General features: G+C 43.1%; 1 protein-coding gene across 1 annotated transcript in view; it reads right to left on the minus strand.

The window, feature by feature from the left end:
- LOC139578468 (acyl-CoA-binding domain-containing protein 6) overlaps nucleotides 1–25,257 on the minus strand; it is a 35,401-nt gene extending 10,144 nt beyond the window's left edge. Inside the window, exons 1-6 of the mRNA XM_071406101.1 lie at nucleotides 24,636–25,257; nucleotides 22,987–23,051; nucleotides 22,639–22,735; nucleotides 19,305–19,375; nucleotides 16,345–16,450; nucleotides 12,363–12,452 (exon numbers count right to left, since the gene is read on the minus strand). Coding sequence (XP_071262202.1) covers nucleotides 12,363–12,452; nucleotides 16,345–16,450; nucleotides 19,305–19,375; nucleotides 22,639–22,735; nucleotides 22,987–23,051; nucleotides 24,636–24,911 — 705 coding nt within the window. The 5' untranslated portion in view covers nucleotides 24,912–25,257. The remainder of the gene's footprint in view (nucleotides 1–12,362; nucleotides 12,453–16,344; nucleotides 16,451–19,304; nucleotides 19,376–22,638; nucleotides 22,736–22,986; nucleotides 23,052–24,635) is intronic.
- Between the last annotated feature and the right edge of the window lie 289 nt (nucleotides 25,258–25,546).

Here is a 25,546-nt window from a genome sequence, read left to right on the forward strand (position 1 = left end):
AAGAGGTCTGATGCTCTTAACGTCCTAATCAACTGAAACCGCTCAGAAATGGATTCTTCCAACAATGTCTGCCGGGAACGATTGGGTTTCTGAAACCAAGACCTGTCTGTGTTTTGGTATTCAGATTGAGGTTGATTAAAACCATAGTCTGGGGGTTGATTTTTAAAGGAACACAACCACAGTGTGCACCCTGCAAGAAGGCAGCCAAACACATATGTTTACCATACTTTAGTGTCAGAGGATCAAGAGATTATAGCACATTTTTCTCCACAGGTTCTCTGTGATTTTGGAGGATGGGAAAGGAAAACTATCTTCCTTCTTTTCCTCCTCGTGTATACTGTCCTTCTCTTCCTCCCCCGGCACCTCTCTTCCGCTTTCTCGTCTCTCTCTCTCTCCCCCCCCCCCCCTCTCCCACCGCTCTTGCTTGCTCCCGAGGGACTCGGCAGAATCCATTAGCATGGGGGAGAGTGGCAGGGAATTAACATCGGTGTGCTCCAAGTCGAGTGGATCATCAATGATGTTTAAAAAGAAATATATAAAATAAATAAATACATAAGAGTGTAATATGAAAATCAATGGCCAGGCAGCAGGCATTTGGGAGAGAGGCCCATTAAGTGGGGTTGAGTACTAACTGGACCCTGAAGAGGAAAACAGTCACTTTGTTTTCTCGCTCTCCATCAGTAAGCAGCCGAGGACAGCTTTAATGCTCAGCGCAATTTATGTGGATTAAATAAATTGTTGAGTGTACAAATTGTGAGAAGCCAATAAGAAAGGTAGTTACAACACTAACTGCAAAGAGGGACTTTTCTTCTTACCTGCAGCAGGAATATGAGTCACGTAGCTACTTCTTTACACGGTGCTTCACACAATAAATCCACATCTGTGCATTATCCAATTGGGACTTTTAAAAATGGTTGTGCGGCCGTTTTACTTTCATTTAAACATGTGCCATATAACCTCTGCTAGCATGTATAAATGTCAAATGTACTGTATGAGTGGTGTAATTTCACCCTATACGTCTGTGTGGCTGAGCAGAGACGTTCTGTAGAAGGGTTGCTAATGCATAAGTCATATTAGAAATAACATTGTAATACCCTATCAAAAGGGTATTATTAAAACTCCTATGATTCCCTTCTGTCAAACTGAGTTTCTGTAGACCCCTCCTCTTCTATTAAAAAAAGCACACACACAAAAACATGTGCTTCCACAAAACAGGGCAATTACCTTTCGCCAAGGTAAAGAAAACATATCCACCCCCAGCCACTAAAAAAGGCCTGAGTGAGTACTGAGCAGTGGCTTGGGCGCGGGTGCAGATTGGAAACGCTGGGGCGATTCATTACAGTTTGTCAATGGCCCTATTAAAAGAGAGGAAGCAGGGCTGGCTTTCTGAAATATCTGTATTAATGTGTGCACTGAGCCGTGGGTGTGTGACCTGTGTGCTGTAGCTGGGCAGTGCAGACGAGATTTATTCCTGCCTATGCGGGAACACTGCCATTCTCACACAGCAGGCAACGGGCCTCCCCTCCCTCCCTCCCTCCCCTCCACACGCACACCGTTAAACTTATGACGAATTCCGTTAGATATTTGTTATGACTCCGATGACTGAGCCATTTGTTATGGGAGGCCGTGCTGGGAAGGGGGAGGGATACAAACCTGTAATAATGCTCCTGCCGTAGAATTTCAATCAGCTGCTGTTGTTCCTGTGTGTGTGTGTACGCGTGTTTACTAGTTTAATAACCAAGGCAGTTGACACTGAGGTGGAGGACAGAGATGAGAATGTGCAGTACACTGGCCTGTATTGCTCTGATAATACAGACCCTGGCTTTGGACAGACCAGGAACATAGCTCCAATCTCACGTCGATACTCTACAGTTCAGCCAAACACAGCTAAGGGTACAAAGCTGTGACATTTCTAATCACAACACATTAAAATATCAAATCCACACAGAATGGCATTGCCACTAACTAGGACGATGCAGCAAACATTTAATAAGCCAAATAGTAAAACACAGTTGACTTACTGGGAGAGAAGAGTTGTTCACAATAAGACACTAGGAGAATGTCAATATTGCCATCATACAGTACTTAAAGCCACTGCCTGAGGCTTCTGTGCAAGACATAATCCCTTGTCTTAGAGCCTTGAATTAAACTGGATTTAGTCTATACTGTAAAGAGACCACTGACATCAGGAACCTACAAAGGATAGCCATATACAGTGCCTTCAGAAGTATTCACAGCACTTGACTTTTCCACATTTTGTTATGTTACAGTTAGAATTTTAAATGGATTAAACTCAGACTTTGTGTCACTGGTCTACATGTAATACCCCATTATGTCAAAGTGGAATTAAGTTTAAAAATAATAAAAAGTTGAAATGTCTTGAGTCAATAAGTATTCAACCCCTTTGTTATAAAAAGCCTAAATAATTTCAGGAGTAAAAATGTGCTTAACAAGTCACATAATAAGTTGCACAGACTCGCTCTATGTGCAATAATAGTGTTTAGCATTTTTGAATGACGACCTCATCTCTGTACCCCAGACATACAATTATCTGTGAGGTCCCTCGAGCAGTGAATTTCAAACACAGATTCAACCACAAAGACCAGGGAGGTTTTCCAATGCCTCGCAAAGAAGGCCACCTATTGGTAGATGGGTAAAAATAAAAAGACACTGAATATCCCTTTGAGCATGGCGGTTATTAATTAATTAGACTTTGGATGGTGTATCAATAAACCTAGCCACTAAAGATACAGGTGTCCTTCCTAACTCCGTTGCCAGAGAGGAAGGAAACCACTCAGGCATTTCACCATGAAAGCCAACGGTGACTTTAAAATAGTTACAGAGTTTAATGGCTGTGATAGGAGAAAACTGAGGATGGATCAACAACATTGAAGTTACCCCACTATACTAACCTAATTGACAGAGTAAAAGAAGGAAGCCTGTACAGAAAATATTTCAAAACATACATCCTGTTTGCAACAAGGCACTAAAGTTAAACTGCAAAAAATGTGGCAAAGAAATGAACTTTATGTCCTGAATACAAAGCGTTATGATTGGGGCAAATCCAATACAACACATTATTGAGTACCACTCTCCATATTTTTAAGCATGGTGGTGGCTGCATCATGTTATGGGTATGCTTGTCATCGGCAAGGACTAGGGAGTTTTTTAGGATAAAAAGAAACGGAATAGAGCTAGGCACAGACAAAATTCTAGAGGAAAACCTGTTTCAGTCTGCTTTCCAACAGACAAGGGTGGCAAATTCACCTGTCAGCAGGACAATAACCTAAGACACAAGGCCAAATATACACTGAGTGTACAAAACATTAGAAACACCTTCCTAATATTGAGTTGCTCCCCCTTTTGCTCTCAGAAGAGCCCCAATTTGTCGGGGCATGGACTCTACAAGGTGTCAAAAGCATTCCAATGCTTCCCACAGTTGTGTCAAGTTGGCTGGATGTCTTGATACACATTGGAAACGGTTGAGCGTGAAAAACCCAGCAGTGTTGCAGTTCTTGACACAGTCAAACCGGTGCGCCTGGAACCTACTATCATACGCTGATCAAAGGCACTTAAATCTTTTGTCTTGCCCATTCACCCTCTGAATGGCACATATACACAACCCATATCTCAATTGCCTTTAACACGACTCCTCCCCTTCAGCTACACTGATTGAAGTAGATTTAACAAGTGACATCAATAAGGGATCATAGCTTTCACCTGGTCAGTCTATGTTATGGAAAGAACAGGTGTCTAATGTTTTGTACACTTGCTTACCAAAACATAATTAAATGTTCCTTAATGGCCTATTCACAGTTTTGACTTAAATTGTCTTGGAAATCTATGGCGAGACTTGAAAATTGCTGTCTAGCAATGATCAACAACCAACTTGACAGAGCTTAAAGATTATTAAAAGTAATAATGTGCAAATATTGTACAATCCAGATGTGCAAAGCTCTTAGAGACTTACCCAGAAAGACTCATAGCTCTAAATCGCTGCCAAAGATGATTCTTACATGTATTAGGTCATGGGTGTGAATGAGATATCTGTATTTCATTTTCAATAAATATGTTTTCACTGTCATTATGGGGTATTATGTGTAAATTGGTGATAAAAACATATTTCACCCATTTTTAATTTAGGCAAAATATGGAATAAGTCAAGGGGTGTGAATACTTTCTGAAGGCACTGTAGATAACACTGCATCTCTAGTGTGATTCTGACACACACAACAGCTATAGCATAACATGTCTGTGTCCCGATATTGTCTGAGAAGGTTTTTCGTGTCTTCACACAACCCAACAAACTGCCATGGTCCCCATTTAAACATAGAAACAATCACCCACATAGACACTAAAACACCCAGGCCATGGGGGCACTTAAGCACTTAGCAAAGATGTCATTTCTCCTCACATCAAAATCAAATCAATGTGTTTTTTTTCTAAGAGATCGTTCATTAAAAAGAATTATACTTGGTGGTATCACAAACCAAACACACACACGACCCTTGTTGTCGACGTTCACGCTAACCTGCCACTCAGCAGTCAATAGAAAATCAAATAGAGAGTTGTAGTAGAGTAGTCTAATGTGAATGTCTATATTTCACAGTAACAACTACCTAAACTAGTTCCATAGTGTCTCCCAGGCAGTTGCAGTCAACAGTGGAGAAACCCCCCCTCTAAGAGACAGGACACCAACATGGAGTCGCCACGCCGTTCCTCGGTCCCCTCTGCCCTGTGATGTCTGTCTGTCTGTCTGTCCCACATAATGCGTGGCCATGAACTAGTTGTAGCCCAGCCAGATATTTATTACTATTGATCTACCTGGTCCCAGCCAGAGACTTCTGTTCTCTCGGCTCGAGGCTTTGACCTCAATTAAGTTATGAATTTCAATCTGATAGACTGCAAGCGTTTTAGCCCAGCGTGGCCGAGGAGTGGATTAATTAGAATCAGCGGTGCTGGGAGTCACCCTCTGCGCCTCATGGATCATGTTGTTTTAATACAAAGTAAAGAGCCACACACACAGGCATATAGTGACAGGGACAGCCACTGTCACAAAGCACATGCCGAGGACAGGACAGGAGATTCTGTCTGGAGATGATTTAACAAACACAAACTGAATTTACTCCCTGCCAATATCAACTGCAGCTTCGTCCACTTCATCGCACTGTGCTCTTCCTCCTGCCTCTTCTCCACCTCCCTCCACCTTTTTGGCTCTTTCTCATCAAATTGTTTCTTTCTGTGATTGTCTTTTGCCTTACCTGCACCTTCGCACCCTTTCCCTGAGATTACATCCGCCCAATTCCGAACCTCCCACATTGTTTACATGTTTCCGCTCTGCAATCAGCCTAACCTAAGTCTTAAATTGTGTTTTTGTTGCTACCTGCAAATCTCATCACAGCCCATTCCACAGCCGGCCAGCCCCCAGCCAGATTGCTGCTTGTTTGTTTGACACAAATTCCCAACAAGGAGGCCAGGATGTCTGAGCTTTCACCAATGAAAAGTCCTCTCAGGGTCTTATTTACTGTGCACTTAGCGGTGGGTGTAATTGTGGATTATTGGGTCTGGACTCTGGACACACACAGTGTCCATGGGGAGGGAGAGGAGACAGAGAGAGGCAGGGACTGGGAAGTGTGAGGAGCCCGAGGCAGGGTCATGACCTCAGGGTGGTAGGGGTTTGCGTAGGTCACAGCCAGGGGGGGCTGCAGGTGAAACTGGTGCTCTTGTCTGGACAAAGGCCTTGGTCACAGTCTTATGGAGGAAACACTGACTCAATAACACACACACACACACACACACACACACACACACACACACACAGCTGTGAATGGAATTGAAATAAAAATTCCTTTGTAAATGGATTAAGCAGTGCCCCATATAATATCTGAATAATAATCATCATCATGTTTATCTCTCCTCACATAAATGCAATTTTGAGGATATGTTCCTTTATTACAATGCTGTGCACTGTCAGCTCACATGAAATAACTGAGTGATACTTCTGACTACAAACATGGCCCTACTTCACACAAAGCTCCAGTTTTGCCATCCGACCCAGTTTCTGGGGTTCATTTGATAAAGAGCAGTAGAGAAGCAGTGAAATGGTGGTTATGGGCCAGTGTCTGGCATGCCATTCTGCAGTTGACAGGTGGTATATCGTTGATCTGGGTATTCATGGCCAGAGCTACCTATTGTAGTCCATTCTGATCCTGGATTAGAATCAAACAGCCCATAATGCAGGTTACCAGGTTCGGACATCCACTGAAACAATCAGTTGATTAATTTCCAACAATTTTCTCTGAGCAAATAATATATAAATTTTTTTCATCAACAAATTAAATATAAATCACTTTTATCTTTATTTAACGGCAGTTGGCAGAGGTCACGGCAGATTACCGGGACATCAAATACACAACAAACCCAAAACCCCTCCTCTCTCCTCATACACAGACAAAAGAAATGTGAGGAGGTAAAATGGAGAGTTTTCACATTCATGTGACCATTTACAATTTCCATTCTGTAGCCCTTTTCACTCACAGCCCGTCATCCCGTACACTGTTTGAAAATGGCAAATTTGGGCACTGATAAACCCCTTAATTGGAATGCAGTGGCTGTACAGTAACGTGCTATATATGACGTTAGACCTCAGGCTCTGAGCTTCACAGTGCTGCATTGGTTATGACTACCAGCCGCTCTGAACTTGAGCACCGCACGCGACAGGAAGTTGCCTGAGTGACACACCGTTTTTGTTGTCTAAGTGAGTGAGGGAAATGCTGTAAATTAAGAGTACTTTATGTATTTTGAAGGATGAAACGTTGAGGATTATAATAACAAACCTTGTTGATGTCATACAAGCAAGCCAAACACAAAAGTCCAAATGTGCACTTTACATTTCCATATAAAACCAATGCTATATACAGTGTCAACGTTTATGATCTATGTTTGATGTACAGTTACAAGATGACATGGCATCATACCGTGGGTTATTCTGAACAGAATGAGCTTGTTAGTCTACTGTAGAGAAAGTGCAGTGCAGCAGAACACCTGAACGCACCCATGACTCCTTTCTACGTGCACCAAAAACCAACAATCTGTTTCAGGGGTTGGAATCGGTTCAGGGAACAGAACCAAAAACCGTAAAATAACATTTTTCAGGGAACAGAAACAAAAGTGATCTATACTGTTCCAGAACATAACCATTATTTTAAAATCATGGTTATAGTTATTTTACATTACAGGCATTTATTTCTAGTCCAACAACAAAATGCAACATAGCGCCTATACCAAGCCCTCTGTCACTCAGCAACTTTTTCCAGTGTCTGCCTGCAAGCTGAAAATCTTTGCCTGTGCAGGCTACCTGTCCCTCCCCCCTAGGATACTTGATTGGGATAGAGATTCTGGGTGAACTTTTTCAATGCTAGTTAAGGATACTATAGGCCTAGTTATCACGTTTCATGTTGGATTCATTAAGTACAAAGACGTGTTTTTAATTCTGGTGCCACTGTGCACACACAAACGTGTTAGCTAGCTAGCTCAAAGGACATTCAAAGTTCCTCCATAGAAGCCGCTCCTCCTAGGTATAATTCTGTGGACCTAATTTAGATCGTGCATGTCATAACAAGAGGCCCATGCTTCAAGCCTCTCTCCCCACCGACACAATTTCAGTCGCATCTTGCACCACGGGCTACACTTATCTGTCCATCACGCATGTAAACAACTAGCTTGCCTGCTCTAGCCACACTGACTGGCAAAGCCATTAAAATGAGCTAAAGGTAAAAAAACAGTTGATTTTACAGGTCAAAAAAAGGAACAGAAAGGAACAATATAAACCGGTAATTTTTGGGGGTTCGAACTGGTTCGGAACTTTATTTTGCTGGTCGGAACAGTGGAACGAAACAAAAAAAATGGTTCTGTTCAGAACGAAACGATTGGGAAATTATTTTGGTTACAACCCCTGATCGGTTTACCTAAATTGCATTTTAAAAGCTTAACACTGTAATATAGTATTTTATAACCTAACTAGGGAAGTTGGTAATAGAACAAGCTTCCAAATGATTCCCACCTGACCCCGAATGTGATTTATAATGGACTGTTTTTGGATTGCGTAATGAACAACAGTAATTGTGTGAAGGCGGGGATACAGGGTTGTGTTCCAAACAAAACAATTACAAGTGTCCTTGCTCTAGTTCCTCAACGGCACATCTAGGATAGCTAAAAAAAAAGCACCTTATAGTTGAATACTTCTTTGAGTCATAAAAGTGGATTGAAATTTGTGCACACTTTGGAGTGGTGTGTGGCCACGGAGAGACCAGTTAGACCTCTCAATCAAACTTTTTGGGGGTTTAATGTTGCACCTACAATACATTTTCCAGGAATATTCTTATCATGTTACTGAATGTATCCAGAGTATTTTCAGATGTTGTATCCAGTCTTGTGTCAGGTGAACTGTTGTGTCCTCACCTTTGGTCTAATAATTTTGCATAGACATTTTTTCATTCAGCCGACAGTCTTCATCAGAGCGACTTAAGCCATTTTCACATTGGCAGTTTGAAATTACTCAAATCCAATTTTTGGCATATCCGATTTGAATCAGTTCTTTTTCCTGCAGTATGAACAGCCAAAAGTCACATGGAATCGGATATTTCAAGCCACATTCCAAACCACCTTCATAGGTGGTTTGAAATCAGATACAAATCTAATTCCTGGCCATGCGACTTGTGTCTTAACAGTCAAATCTGATTGATTTGCCCTCAAGTGGTTTTTGGACTATTATTGGGCATATCTGGTTGCTTAGTCACTTTAACCATATCTACATGTACATACTACCTCAATCAGCCTGACTAACTGGTGTCTGTATGTAGCCTCGCTACTTTTATAGCATCGCTACTGTTATTTTTCACTGTTGTTTTATTTCTTTACTTACCCATTGTTCACCTAATACCTTTTTTGCACTATTGGTTAGAACCTGTAAGTAAGCATTTCACAGTAAGGTCTACACCTGCTTGTATTCGGCGCACGTGACAAATAAACTTTGATGTGATAGCTACTCTGTTGACAGTTTGACAATAACATGTGGTAGCTAACTATCTTGTTAATAATTTACAAACAAATTAGCGAAAGTGCTAGAAAGCCAAATAGTTACCTAGCTAGCTAGTTAGTTGACTGCTGTGGCTAGCCCAAAAAAATACTTATTTTGAAAGTTGCATCATCTTATCCTTTGAGGTGTTAAAGGTGTTCTTACACTATGATTTTGAACATCAAAGCAACTGGGGAAACTTCAATGGCAGCCATTGTTGTCACCTCAGCTTGCTACATAACTTCTGAGTGATAGGAAGCACGAGCACCACCAGCAATCAGCCTACACCACTGTGCAAACACCCATCCTTACTATGACAACTAGCGTAGCCATGTCAGCAAATGACTGCTGTCTGAACACGCACCAATCCAATTTGGTCATTTGTAACTTGCTGTTTGGACAGTCAGTATTAGAAAACAAAACTGATTTGAGCATTAAAACCCGCAGTGTGAACAAGGCTTTACAGCAGTAATTAGGGTTAAGCTTGTTCATGTGCATTTTTCAGTTACTGGCCCAATGCTCTAACCGCTAGGTTACCTGCTGCCCATTTTCCAATACTGTTAAAACTGTTCCCTTTCAATTGCTACCATTGTTATGCATATGCTTTCCCTATTTCATCTGTAAAAAACATTTCAATTTAACTCTATCCTTGTACAGTAGGCCAATTCCCCTGAGTTTAAAAGGTTAAAAAGCATAGCATCTAAGGCATTTAGTCGAGTTCAGCATGGCCAGAAAGTGACTGAAAACAGCAAACTAATAGAATCTAATGAGAAGTAGCAGGCTTCATATCTCTATCAATTCCCAGTTCTGTGGGGTTTACATTGTATAATAATTATGCAGAGACTGTTGCATGATTTAGCTAGCCGTATTTCCTTTCGGACACCCATGCCATCTCGTAAATCTGTTCTCAATAATTATTGTGCAAAAGTCCAGTTATTTTTACCCTCCCTTAGGCAGCTGACTGGGTACCGCAAAACATTGGCAGAGAAGGAGATGGGCCGTAGGGGTTTCCGATGACCTGAGGGACTGCTGAGTGACCTCTCACACTAGGCCTTAACAAGAACTGTCTGCCATTCAACTGCAGTTACTGGTACCTACACTCAGAAATAGTACATGCATCTGTATAGCTATATTGTACACACTCTCCTGGAGCAAGTATCTGAAATGAATCTGAGATGCCAGAGATGTACAGGGATTAGATTTGACCACCTTCAACCACTTATTACAATTGAATTTTTTACATCCGTGTGCTGTTACTGTAACTACTGTTACGGTTCATAAATGTAGGCTAAATACAGTACATGGGGGCTTTAGAGAGGCTTCACTTCTCTGTAATTACAACGCAGAATTTAACATGCCTCCATATAAGTAGTCATTTTTTCTTGTTAAACCATGACCATAGCCACCGCTAGGCAGACCAAGATGATGATTATAAGCCAGCCTTCTGGTTTTCATCCACACCAAAAAGGTTCAGGGCCACAAAAAGAAAGTCATTTGCAAGTGTTCTGATTATATGGGTTGTATAATGCAAACAATTTGCCTGATTACTCCCAATTGATTTGTTTTACTGTGGGGTGGTAAAGCCCCTGGCTCCACAACTGTATGCACAACAGCATTCATTTCCCGATGCATCACTCAGCCAGCTTAAGACAAAGCCAAAGCTCCCTGCCTGCCTCTAAACCGGAATGGTGTTCAGGGTTTTTCTCCACAGCCAGGTCACTAAACAAAGTATACCTGCTTACTGTGTCGGATAAACCCAATGGGATTTGTCGATATCACAAAACAAATTAAAGTAGACCTGCTCAGAGGGATCGAGGGATAGGAAGTGTGTCACTGGGCCTATAGCCTACTCTCATCAGCCACAGGTACTGAGCCTCCACGGATACAGAGGATTGGCTATGTGATGTAGACTGTAGGTGTGTTTAGAATGTGTGCTTGGCTGTTGAAGGCTAGTGAGTGACAGAGAATTCTGTGTCATGCGCCTTTTAACACAATTGTGAATCTCACAGAAATCTTTAAATCCCCTAAAATATCTGTCCCTGTGACATCTGCGTCGAGTGCCTCTTGACCCCTAACCCCAGTTTTTTGGTGTGTGTGCAGGGCTCAACATTAACGCTTGTCCTCTTCTCCGGGACAAGTATTAAAAAATAGTAGGACAAGAAGAATATAGATTTAAGTTGTCTGAACGGACAAGATAAAATAATTCACAATATCATACAAATACTCTGATCAGAATTTGATCAGAGGCCAACATTGGAATAATATTCAAATCTATTTTTTGTTTAAATCAATAAAAAAGCCTACATGTCAAAGTGTAGGTGATATGCATATTGGCTACAGCCTCATGTCCAAAACGATGCTGACATGAGGGAAGTGCCAGAAAAAGGAGCCAAACTTTGAGACTTTTAATTAGTTATATAAATATAGGCTAAAAGGCAGTCATGATTGACAAATATAATGAAGGATTATTAACGTCTAAAGGCTTGATTCTGTCAACATACTCGAGGCACGTTCAGATCAAATGGTCACAACATCGGAGAGTGAAGGACAGTGCCTTGCATATCACCCACCTTGAATCTGAGTGGAGGCGGTCAGCATTCTGAAACTATTTAACCACAAACTTAATTGTTTAAAACCTGGACGTTTCATGTAATTTTATGAGGCATGTCTTACCTTGTTTCATTGTAGCCTTGCCAAAATACGACTTCAGAAATGTTGAGGGAATTATTTTATAAAAACACCTAATGCCATTGAAACTAGCATTTTTTCAAATCAACTTTACTTTAATTGTCCAGCAGCTAAAGGCACAATCCTAGTCATGATTAACTCATGCCAGTTGATGCATCTTTAGATCTCCCCTCTCTCTAAATTTCGAACAGATATTTTAATCTGTCAAATAAAACACACGCAATTATTTGGTTGTAATTGTAATGTTGCAATATTTTATAGGCTCCCAAGGGTGGCCAACCATCCTCCAGGACAGGCTTGAATATGCAAAGAAGCCAATAGTCAGAATGTTGCCTACATTTTTGTCTGATTCTCTATGGTAAAGAAGATGGTAATGCATTTTATTTTGTAAAGTGGTTCCTTGCATCATATAATTAAGTTTTTAAAAATGGGGGAGGGGTGACTTGAACTTTTGGAAAAGTAATTTTTGTATTTATATATATATATATATACACAAATGTTTTTTACTTTTCCAAAAGTTTTAAGTCACCCCCTCCCCCCAAATATATATATATAAATAAAACTGTCCTACTTGGACTGTGGTGTGTGTGTGACTCACCTGGCTGTTGATATCAGCGCTGTTCTGCAGTAACACAGACACCAGGTATTTGTGTCCTCTGTCACAGGCCCAGTGCAGCAAATTCCTGCCCTGAAACACATAAAAGGTGTACCTCATTACTCCTGCATAAACAGATTCTACCATCTATGATCAAGTACTTCAAGGTACAACAGGTATTGTTTGCCATCATTGCAGTAGCGGCTAATGAGTTGGAGTCAAGATACTGAATCAAATATGTGAATCTTTTTTATAGGTAAAACGCTCAAAGTAAATGTCAGTACTTGTTTACACACCGAAACACTATCTATTGTAGATCTCTTGATCAACAATACTTTTTCTCACGAGGCAAACAAAAATCTGGCGCTACCGGTAGGTACTTAGTAAAGTTGCCTAGTCTAGTGAGTGGACTACAGCTGTTATGGATAGTGACAGTGTGTGTGCGGCTGTCTGACCACACACACATATGCAAATGCAGTGAGGGGACCCGCTGGAGCGTTCAGTAACATGGATGGAGGCCCCAACCCCTCCTAACCTCTAATAGAACCATCTATTCTCTTCTGTTATGCACCGGCTAGACTTCCCAATAGACTTCTCCCCTTAAGAAAAAATTAATTATGCAGTACAATTTATAACTCAAGAGCCTTCAGATCCCAACTATAAAACGAGGTGGTGACAGGATGAGCTCTGCCCTGTTTCGTTGCCAGCAGGAGGGGTGTGTATGTGTGTAAAGGGTTGGGTCACGGCTCATCCAGGAGCTCAGGGACAAATTGCAGAGGGCCGGCAGAGTCCTTAAGAGTTGATAGATGGGATGCTGCGGACAAAACGAGAGCACCCCCTTGATCAGTCATCACACCCTGTCGTCCCCCCCTCCTCTCCTTAGTTTCAATCACCTCATTCTAATACAACCACCACAGGGAGCTCATTTTTCAGTTTGGCCAATTAGATCAAGCAAACTCCCTAAGTCCTATTCTATTGCTCAAATGATATTGATCACCACGGCTGCATGTTAAAATGAATATTTATGAGAGAGGCCGCAGCCTAAATACTGCTGTGCTTTCTCTCGGTTTTTGATGTGCCCCTTTTGATTGTTTGTCACATTTCCATCACTACATCGTCTCTGCCCTTTTCTTCTAATACGTTAATTCCACTTTGGAACGTTCTGTATATACTCTCAAGAGAACTATGTTTTGGGAACTAGTGAAGTTCACTATAACCTTTCTACTGAATTGGTCTTCTCAGACTAAGACAGCGCACTCATAAATACACCATTGGGATGTCTGGTTGGATAAAAAACAACATTTTCACGAGGGGAAAAAATCATTTGAAATAACCATTCATCGTAAGGAGGAACATAACTTCACAGTAGCACTCTCGTTTGTCTGAGATAACAACAAAAGAAGGAAACGCTACTGGAAATCATCCATCAGGAAGCAGCGCTGGCGGCACTTTTTGTCATAGAAGGTTAAGCTACCTCCCTGTCAGAGTGTTGTGGGGGATTAGCCAATGACAGGCTCTTTGACTCGCACCCACGGTAACACACAACAGACGCGTCTAAAAGGGGCTGAAAGGGCGCTCTCCTCAGCCGCTGCTTGCTCCTCAGTCTGTGGGAGGGGACCTGTCAGCTCAATTGGCTCTAATTGAATGGGGTGGGACTTTGTTCCAGAAAGGGATAGAGAAAGAAAAGAGGAGTTCCTTGGGTGGTATTACAACATGAACTCCCTCCCTCCATTGTTGGGGTACATGGTGGTTAGTGGTGGTTGTGTGGTCTCTCAGTGGCATGTGGGGACCTGTGTGAACACTTCACCCATAGAGCGTCTACTGGGGCAGACGCTCGTACACTATACAACTGCACAGCAGGAATAGGCAAATACACAAAATCTCATGATTATTCAGAGAGTGAAGGAGACAACTTTATGAGGGCTGAGGGGGATTCGATTAGTGAACTCTGACTAGACTGTATTCATACTCTCCAGTATATTAGTCACAGTATTTGTAAGTCGCTCTGGATAAGAGCGTCTGCTAAATGACTTAAATGTAAATGTAAATGTATTGTCTAGAATTAGTGCCTTGTCTTCAGCTCTGGGTAGTGTAAAAGAGATAGGGTATAGTGTCTCAGTGCAGCCCTCTCCAAACAGACCTCCCAACTTACTGAGAATAGCGGGAAGCAGCTAGAGTACTGTAAAACACCAGTCGGTTCCTGTGTGTGTGAAGTGAACACACACATACACACCCATAAACCAACGTTTGTCAAGCTTCTGCATGGGCCATGACTCACAGCATGTGTGATTGATCCCATGCTCATGGCTGGTGTGTGGATGATGTATACCTGCAGTGTGGCCCCCAGGCCCCCGGCTCCCCAACAGTAATGAGGCAGCCTCAATGAGTCATAAAGACTGAGGCGGGCGGCTGGACACCCTGATCTATTCTCCCCATCATTAGGATTATTTCCCCATTCGCCCCACGCCTGCACTGTACATTACAGCTAATGCCTTTGGCCTCTGAAGGGGAGTCAAGGGACCAGCCACCCCAGGGGTCAGAGGCCACCACCCAGCTCATATCACCTTGAATTAAAGTGCCAATATCCCCAACTGGTGAAAACATCAAACAGAACATTCTGCTGAAGAACAGTCTGAGTCACTAATACTGAAGGCTTTGGTTATCAGTGGAAACAAGAGGAATTTATACAGTCTCTAGATTACTCGCGGGACATTCAATTGTAGGCACATTCCAATTAGTGGGATAGTCACCACTGCAAGTAGCGAACACAGGCTCCTTGGTAGATCAAAACCTGAATGATTTAAATAGCAAAATATTAATCTATACTTCAAAGAACAGTCAGTCAGTGGCTGTTACTGTTGACTCCAGAATGTAGTTTACCCGTTCAAACTGACAATGCCGCTGCATTATAGTTTCAAATCAAATGTATTTTTATAACCCTTCTTACATCAGCTGATGTTAGTGAGATATACCTCCATTTCACTCATCCACACTCACCAAATCTTCCAAATACATCTGCAAAGAGAGAATATGGTGGGATATGTTAATCTATTTAAATCAGACACGGCTGTCTGTCTCTCTATGAATGGATACCAGAGACATTCCCTTCCTATCTCTCTCAGCTGGGGGCCTATCCGAGATGGAAATAGATAGAGGACTCATAGAGATAGAGAGGACTCTAGTGCCCAAAAGCCAGTTTTAGCATGGGCAGCTATTTTGAAGTAGTCAACTGGGTGGGACTTCCTATGGGTTAAGGAAGGATCACATGATTCCATCTGGGTCATCAGGAGGGATCAGCCAATTAATTATACTGGAGAGGAAACATTCCATAACTGCAGGTGACAGTAAATCGCCAACCTTGACTTTATACCCGTTCAAACAACACACTCCAGGTGGCAGTGTGCACCCTTTCAGTTTGTTTACCAACTCATAGAAGTAGTAGAAGAAAATGTACTACTTCAAAATGGAGATGGCCTCAATGGCGCTGCCCGTGCTCTCACAGACAACATCTATCTAAGTCTATGGATGGACCACATCAGGGACTGTGGACGGAACTTCACTACTGCCCTCTGCTGGTCAGACCGGAGACCTGCAGTCCACTGGTAATCAACGCTGGAGTGACCACACACAGACCTCCACCATCTGGCCTGGCTACTCATACACCAACTGGTTCCTTATTTGAAGAATTGCTGTGATGAGAGGGACTAAGCCATTTGCCCTCTGTGATAAACGAATAAAGCAGATGAATAGATTTGAGGTCAAAGTGAAAAACATCTAATGATCTTTTAACGCCTTAAGCTTCTCCCTTAGATCGGAGATATATTAGAGTGAAGAGTTCCCATGGACTAATAGTCAATTTGAGGCCAAACACAATGGAGTTACGGGGGAATACTGTACCATATTGCAAATGAGCTGGTTTTACCGTTGGAATTAATAACATGTACTGTTTAACAAGAGGGCTCTTTGAAGATAGGATGCCACTTACCTCCTCATCTTTTGCATTGACATCCACTTCCTTGGAACTGATAGCCGTGGTAATGTGTTCTATGTTGTTCTCTCTGCAGTAGTCAAAGATGTTCTTGTCTTCTTCCCTGTGAGGGGATAGGAAGAGAGGAAGCATCAGTCAATGTACCAGTGCATGGCAGTGAAGGAACTGTCTGGCATCAGATGAGAAGAGACATCTGTTCTTCTGGGAATTCTCCATCTCAGCAAAAACAATCAACACCAATAACAACACCACCATACACGCCTCATACAAATCTAGATCGGAATAAAATGAGATTGATTAATAACCATAGGGAAATGAACATTTATTTCTCTGTCATTAACAAATCTTGATATGAATACACATCCCACTATATTCTATAAGTGTGGATGAGGTTAACACCACTGGAAATAGTACCCCCCCCCCCACACACACACACACACACACATGCACGCAATGACAGGGTGGGTGGGATAAACATAACATTCCCTCCTACTCATCCCTGGTGAGTCATCCCTGGGGAAGCAGCACGGTACACCACACTAGCTCTAATTATTCCCCCCCTTAATCACCTCCTGGCATTAGGGCCACGCCAGGCAGAGCTGTTGGGGTGGGGGATGCACAGGGACAGAGGGGAAGGGGCTATATCTCATTTAGAGCTTTACGCCTTCCCTCTCTTACCCAGGGCTCCTGATTAATTGCATTTAGTGGGCCATTGTCTGACAGAGAGCAACCCAGCCCCAGCCCCAGTACCAGCCCCAGCGGAGGACAGGCTGGCAGGGTCCCTTCACCACCAAGTTGTGGAGGATAGCGTTACAGTATTCGTTAACAGCGGTTAGCGGGGCTAAGAGCTACCTAACTGGAGGGGAATTGAGAAATGATTAGGATACAGCGCAGCAGTGGTTCTGCTTAGTGTTCGGCAGTATCTGAATAAGAGGTACCCTCGGTTAGGATCTTCCTTTCCACAAAGAATTAGAGGATACGTAGATCCTAACCGAGAGTGTCAGAACCTCAAAATGGAGCCTAAAATAGCAACAGTGTTAAACAGAGCACTGTAGAGCCCTCTCTCCCTTTGTTCCTGATGCTTGCCTTGTGCCTCAATCACAAGTTGATTTATAAACAGCTCATTCCAGTTGAACAGAATAAGGTTACATGTGAGGGCACATTCATTTACATGCTCATGAGAATCATGTTTATTCATAAGTGGGGGGCTGGCCCCTCCCCCTCTGGTGATCGCCACGCTGACCCCGAGTGTCCCTGCCACGTGGGCACCATCCGTCTCCCACGGCAACTAATCAATGGCGGAGCTCATCAGTCAGGCTGCGCTGGCCGGCGAGGGTTTGGCCTCACGGCGGCCGGCCGCCTGACAGCACGCACGCGATTAATGGTGCCCTGATAAATGACCCGCCGCACGGCATGCTGGGAAGGTCACAGGCTACTCTGTCATCCCCACCGCCTGGTTAACCACAGCTGACTACCAGCCAGGGGGAGGGAGGGAGGGGGTAGGAGAGAGAGAGACCCTGATGTGTGTGAGTGGCCTAAGTGTATGGCAGTGTACGTGCAACTGTGATATCATTTGCATGTTGTAACTACTGTGTAACTAATCAGTCACTGTAAAATGTGGATTTGGTGTCATGACCCATGAACACCACCCTGCATCCAGAACACCACGCTGCAAGAGTAAAACCCACATCACCCTCATACCTAGCCCGGCTCACCGACACACACACCAGCCTCATAAAACACACAGTTCTGCTCCGCTACCCAGTCCAGCATACTGACAGATATCCCCCTCATCCATCAGCCTGCATGCCAGCCCTTCAGGAGAACACTCATCTCCCAACACAGCCAGGCGGCTACTGATGACTTCAACAGCTCCACCATCAATCACACACATTCTTATAGGGAGGTCACCCACACACACTACAACAAAGAGCTATGAGTGGCAATGAGAGAACTCACACTTGCTGTGACTTTCCAGCCAAGTGGTCTAGAATGTCAGCTAACCATAAGTCTGATGTTCATCAGAGCCTTTTACAAAAGTGTAGCTCACACAAATCTATTCCATCACAAACAGCAGACTTCACCATCTGAGGGATATCGCTAATCAATCCTGCTTTTGTCAATACACATTCCACACATAGCTACCCGATCCGGGGCAGAAAATGAGCAAAGCGGATGCAATTAACTCAGTAACAAGCCCTTGCTTGAGGAGGCAGACTATTTAATATGGAGTGGGTCTTCCTGTACTGAGAAGGGAAAATTGGATATTCAGCGAACCATTGAGTGTAACAGTTTGGAGCGGGACATGCCCAAGGTAGACCTCGCCGAAGGGGAATGTTAATGACTTCCTGTCCCCACGGGGCATCCCCATTGGCTATCACCAAGAGGGTCGTCGCCAGGGGAGCCCGTGCCACGTGGCAGCGTTCTATACCCAATGCTCTCTCATTTCAACATGTTATCAAAAAAGTAATTAAAGGCAGGCATTTTCAGGCCACCTCTCCTCAGCGCATGCATACTAATGAGGATAATTTAGGGGAAAACCTGCTGGATTCAGCCGTCATTTTAATTTCCAAAAGAGCCTTTTTTCGAAGAAACGAGGTGGTGTGTATGCTTGATCAAGCTTCTGAGGGTTCCCATAAAGAGAGTGAATATAATTAACATAAAATCAGGACTGTTTAATGTTCCCAAAACAGTTTACAGCAGCGTTTCACAAACTCGGTCCTCGGGACCTCAAGGGATGCACGTTTTGGTTTTTGCCCTAACACTACACAGCTGATTCAAATGACCAAAGCTTGCAAATTAATTTATTTGAATCAACTGTGTAGTGCTAGGGAAAAAAACAGAGGACCAAGTTCGGGAAACCCTGGTTTACAATCTGCAGAAGAACTTCTAACACTCAGAGCTCAGTGCAGAGGAAGCTTGTCTCTCATATAGGACAGACAGAAACTGTGACGTACCTGATCATTTCTTCTTGGTAGAGGGAACTGACTGTTGGACCTCCAAATCCTGTTCTACGCTCTCTTCTCTCCTGGAACAAGAAGCAAAACTTTAAATCCTGACATTCATTCAAAAGCATAATTATGGTTCCATAACACTCCCCTCACCTCTTGTAATAACAGTGAGTCTGTAGTGGTGTGTGCCAGACTACTGTGATCTAAGGACAGTTCAGTATTCCCCTGACTAGTTATCCAGTGAACAGTGTTCTCCCCACCTTTAACAAGCCAACTGTGCCATACAATGAAAAACAAGAGCCACTGGGAGAATGAGTTTCCTTATTCACAGACAGCAATAGGTTCACCTCGTCACGATTCTCTCACACATTGTTTAGAGGCGACTCCAAAACATGGGTAAAAAAATGACATGCATAAAGTCTTTTGAGGAGTATATTTTAACTGATCAAAATTATTTCAGCAATTATATTTGTTTAGCATTTTCTGAACCGCTAATACATGCTGTAATGGCAAACATGGACTCAACCGTTTTTTAGGTCCTCAGTCTAGCCCATGTTCTATAATCTCTTTCACAATGACTCACACAAGACAACAAACAAATTAGATTTAATTTCCGAGGGGGTTGTGGGCAAAAAACTAAATATAACGGCACATGCACTTTTAGGAGTGCAACTCCCTTCTAAACTCAGAATATTCTCTAATGCACTTCCTTCTCTAATGTAAAGATAGTGCAACCAACAATACAAATAGGAGAGAGGTCAAGAACTGACTATTGTTTCTGCTGCCTTTATCCCCATCCAGCCTCTCCTAAATCTGTTTGTCTGGACCCTGTTAAGAATAGACTCCCTGTGCTTTGTTAACACTAATACAATCACATCCTTTTCAGAGGGGCATTTGTGCATTTGCCTTCCCCTGGCATTGTGCCAAGCTAGGGACCATGTCAGCATGTATTGGCCCCGATGGCAGCGCCAGAGAAAGGGATGTGTCAGGCTGGTCTGCAGGCCACTGATGCCTGCTGACACTCATATTGTGGAGGGGACAGAAGGGAAAGGAGAGAGAGGCGGGTGGAAGGCACTAACTCAAACAGGACCGGTGACAGGCTTTTATGTCACACCGCTAAACATCACTCTAAATCTCTCCTTTGGGGATGGAGGTTAGCGAAGGGGAAATTTCTTTGTGCTGAATTTTCATTCGGGAAGAAAAGTGCATTTGGGTTTGTCTCATGTTGGTACTTTCCTCAGCAATGTTGAATAGAGGTCAGAATAGAACAAACATACATTTTTCCCTGCATCCATTTTATCAAACCATACCCATGCTGGAAAGGACACAATGAGGGACTGGTCTATTGACAGTACTGTATCCAAAAATGTTGTGTTTCATTCAGCCTCTTTGCAGCCCCCCTCCCCATCGTTTCACTCCATGCAGGGTGTCTTTGTCAGCTGTGACAGTGTGCTTGGTCTCAGTTGGCAGGCCTGTTACTGTAATGGGGTAGAACTTAGTGAGTGGATGATTCCATTGGCCTACTCCCTGAGAAAACAGGCCCATGTCTGCATAACAACACTAGCCTTCTGATGCAGGCAGGCAGGCACACCAGATAAACAATTTGAGCACAGTAAACACATTTTATTTAGGCTAGATCAAAAACCCTCTCACAAATAATGTATAAAAAAGTCCTACTTAGAACATGAAAACAAAATAATTTATTGGAGTTGGTTTGAGTGTAATCTGTGAACATTAAAGAGATGACGGCATGCAAAGCTAAAACAGTCTCAGGTAATGTTACATCTGCTGTCTCAGCCACTGCCTGTCACCAAGGGTGTACCCAAGGCTCGATCCTAGGTCCCACACTCTTCTCAATTTACATCAACAACACAGGCAGTAGGAAGCTCTCTCATCCATTTATATGCAGATGATACAGTCTTATACTCAGCTGGCACCTCCCCGGATTTTGTGTTAAATACTCTACAACAAAGATTTCTTAGTGTCCAACAAGCTTTCTCTGCCCTTAACCATGTTCTGAACACCTCCAAAACAAAGGTCATGTGCTTTGGTAAGAAGCATGCCCCTCTCCCCACAGGTGTGATTACTACCTCTGAGGGCTTAGAGCTTGAGGTAGTCACCTCATACAAGTACTTGGGTGTATGGCTAGACGGTACACTGTCCTTCTCTCAGCACATATCAAAGCTACAGGCTAAAGTTAAATCTAGACTTGGTTTCCTCTATCGTAATCGCTCCTCTTTCACCCCAGCTGCCAAACTAAACCTGATTCAGATGACCATCCTACCCATGCTAGATTACGGAGACGTAATTTATAGATCGGCAAGTAAGGGTGCTCTCGAGCGGCTAGATGTCCTTTATCATTCAGCCATCAGATTAGCCACCAATGCTCCTTATAGGACACATCACTGCACTCTATACTCCTCATCTCTGTATACCCGTCACAAGACCCACTGGTTGATGCTTATTTATAAAACCCTCTTAGGCCTCACCCCCCCCCCCATCTGAGATATCTACTGCAGCCCTCATCCTCCACATACAACACCCGTTCTGCCAGTCACATTCTGTTAAAGGTACCCAAAGCACACACATCCCTGGGTCGCTCCTCTTTTCAGTTCGCTGCAGCTAGCGACTAGAACAAGCTGTAACAAACACTCAAACTGGACAGTTTTATCTCAATCTCTTCATTCAAAGACTCAATCATGGACACTTACTGACAGTTGTGGCTGCTTTGCATGATGTATTGTTGTCTTTACCTTCTTGCCCTTTGTGCTGTTGTCTGTGCCCAATTATGTTTGTACGATGTTTTGTGCTGCTACCATGTTGTGCTGCTGCCATGTTGTGTTGCTACCTTGCTGTGTTGTCATGTGTTGCTGCCATGCTATGTTGTTGTCTTAGTTCTCTCTTTATGTAGTGTTGTCTCTTGTCCTTCATGTGTGTTTTGTCCTATATTTTTTATTTAATTTATTTTTAATCCCAGTCCCCGTCCCCACAGGAGTCCTTTTGCCTTTTGGTAGACCGTCATTGTAAATAAGAATTTGTTCTTAACTGACTTGTCTAGTTAAATAAAGGTTATATAAATAAATAAATGTTAGACAAACGCTTAGTATTTCTGCCAAGTTGCATAGTCAGTCAGTGTCCCCTGCTGGTCAATGCGCCATACTGCATTCTTAGGTGCAGGTGGAGCTGTCAAAGTTAGTTATCTTTTTTTAGAATGGTTCAAACGTGAGAAAGACATTTGTTTCAGTTCTCACATTGCAGAGTTTCCTGCATGTGGAGATTGTATTATGTAAATTTGTGAGATCAAATGTAGTGTAGTATTGGATTTGTGAGGGCTTTTTACCTTCTGACTGCTGTCTGGGTCTAGTGAAGTTACACATGAAACGTACTCCTGCATGGCCTGTTCTGCACTCATGTCCTCAAGCTGCTTCCATGCTGTCCTGTAGCAAAACATAACAAAAACATTCAGCAGATAGTTTCTCTCCCTCCCAAAAGCATTAAAGAGAACAGGACCATACAGTAGGTGAGTTTCAGTTTGGAACAAGAAAAAAATGTCATGTAAATTGAAATCTCAAAACAGGACCACTCACCACTTACTCCAGGGCATAGTATGATTCACCCATGCAAATTTATGCCAGGAATTGAATAAACACATAATATCAGCACAATGATTAACAAATTCCAAACATACCATTTTCTTTGACCTTCAAAATCGAAAAACCCAGGCTTTGCTGTATTGCACTTTCCAACCTTGACCTGTGAACATATGAAATACAGGTGACTCAAGAATGGATTAAATAGCCTAACCATCTGTTTGACAGCTCTCAGCAGAATCATCACTATCAATTCAATGGCAAACAATAGATTGACATCGATTCTACACCTGTTTGCAATTTGTGTACATACCTGTGGTAAAACTCCCACCCCACCACAAGTCAACAAAATAGCGTAACAATGATATTATTATGGATGCAAGGGCATGATGAACAACATTTGGTGGCACCAATAGCTAGAACATAACAAACGTGAATGTAGACTGAATATTTATGCCATTTGCTAGCTACACTACATGATCAAAAGTATGCGGACACCTGTTTGTTATACATCTCATTCCAAAATCATGGGCATTAATATGGAGTTGGTCCCCCCTTTGCTGCTATAACAGCCTCCACTCTTCTGGGAAGGCTTTCCACTAGATGTTGGAACATTGCTGCAGGGACTTGCTTCCATTCAGCCACAAGAGCATTAGTGAGGTCGGGCACTGATGTTGGGCGATTAGGCCCGGCTCGGAGTTGGCGTTCCAATTCATCCTAAAGGTGTTCGATGGGGTTGAGGTCAGGGCTCTGTGCAGGCCAGTCAAGTTCTTCCACACCGATCTCAACAAACCACTTCTGTATGGACCTCGCTTTGCGCACGGGGGCATTGTCATGCTGAAACAAGAAAGAGCCTTCCCCAAACTGCTCCAAGCACAGAATCGTCTAGAATGTAATTGTATGCTGTAGCGTTAAAATTTCCCTTCACTGGAACTAAGGGGCCTAGCCCGAACCATGAAAATCAGCCCCAGACCCTTATTCCTCCTCCACATAACTTTACAGTTAGCACTATGCATTGAGGCAGGTAGCGCTCTCCTGGTATCCGCCAAACCTTGATTCGACCATCGGACTGCCAGATGGCGAAGCGTGATTCATCACTCCAGAGAATGCGTTTCCACTGCTCCAGAGTCCAATGGTGGCGTGCTTTACCACTCCAACTAACGCTTGACATTGCGCATGGTGATCTTTGGCTTGTGTGCGGCTGCTCGGCCATGGAAACCTATTTCATGAAGCTCCCCGCTAACAGTTCTTGTGCTGACATTGCTGCCAGAAAAGGTTTGGAACTCGGTAGTGAGTGTTGCAACTGAGGACAGACGATTTTTATGCGCTACGCGCTTCAGCCCTCCAGGCTCCCATTCGGTGAGCTTGTGCGGCCTACCACTTCGCGGCTGAGCCGTTGTTGTTCCTAGACGTTTCCACTTCCCAATAACAACACTTACAGTTGACCGTGGCAGCTCTAGCAGTGCAGAAATTTTACAAACTGACTTGTTGGAATGGTGGCATCCTATGACGGTGCCACGTTGAAAGTCACTGAGCTCTTCAGTAAGGCCATTCTACGGCCAATGTTTGTCTATGGAGATTGCATGGCTGTGTGATCGATTTTATATAAAATGTCAGCAACGGGTGGGGCTAAAATAGCCAAATAGCCAAATCCACTAATTTGAAGGGGTCTCCACATACAGTATATATACAAAAGTATCTAAATAACAAATGGGTCCATTGGGATGTGCTGCTATCTGATAGTCACCTGTTTATACCTAGCATACAGGTACAACAGTTGTTCCCTGCTGGCCGTCTGAAGTAGATCTCGAAGACGGTCTGCTGCTGCCTCAAATTCGTGTTCCAATTCCTCCCCTTCCAGTCGATGACCAGGGTCACCTGCACCACTGTCGAATTTCCCTAATCCTAGATCTGAGTCGGAGTCCGATCCTCCTCCGAGAGGATCTCCTGTATCAGGCCGAGCTGGGTCGGTACCTGAGCCTGTGGCAGAATCAGGGGAAGACGATGGCGAGCGTGAAGCCATTGTCGAAAATAAAGACGGTTAAAAAAAATATGTGACGACCTTATATTATCGCTTTCAGTAGTTTATACAGGCTATGATTTAATCCGTTATCGCTGAGATGGACTTGTTTGCACTTTGCACGAATGGTCCGTCTGTGGTACACCCCACTAAAAGCCTCGGGTAGAACTTAGACTAGGAACAAAGATTTTGACCTAAAATCCGGACAGAAATCCATGCTTCTAGTTGTACAGACAGGTACATAGTACTGTTAAAAAAAGACACAAAAATAACCGTAGTGTACTATATATGTGGATACTATATACGTATCATAAAAAGCCCTGATAAAAGCCTGTACCAAGCCGGAAAGCATTGGAGTTCCTTAGTCCTTTAACTTCCGTTTTTAAATATGTTCTACCGAAATGCCAATATAGAAAAAGTACCTTGGTTGGAAAAGTCAGTCACATGATACATTTTTGTGACATCTATTTAATATTTTTTTCGTTTAGCCTATAACGCGCACCATCATTTATTTTTCTGCCCCAAAACTGTAGCGTCCTATGTCGAGAAAGTGACCACGCACGGCGCCAGGCTACCCAATATACATTATTCTAGCCTACTTGTTGCTCTGACAAAAGCAGCTTTATTATCATTATCTG

The sequence above is a fragment of the Salvelinus alpinus genome, chromosome 6, assembly GCF_045679555.1.
Source record: "Salvelinus alpinus chromosome 6, SLU_Salpinus.1, whole genome shotgun sequence".
In the NCBI taxonomy this organism is placed as follows: Eukaryota; Metazoa; Chordata; class Actinopteri; order Salmoniformes; family Salmonidae; genus Salvelinus; species Salvelinus alpinus.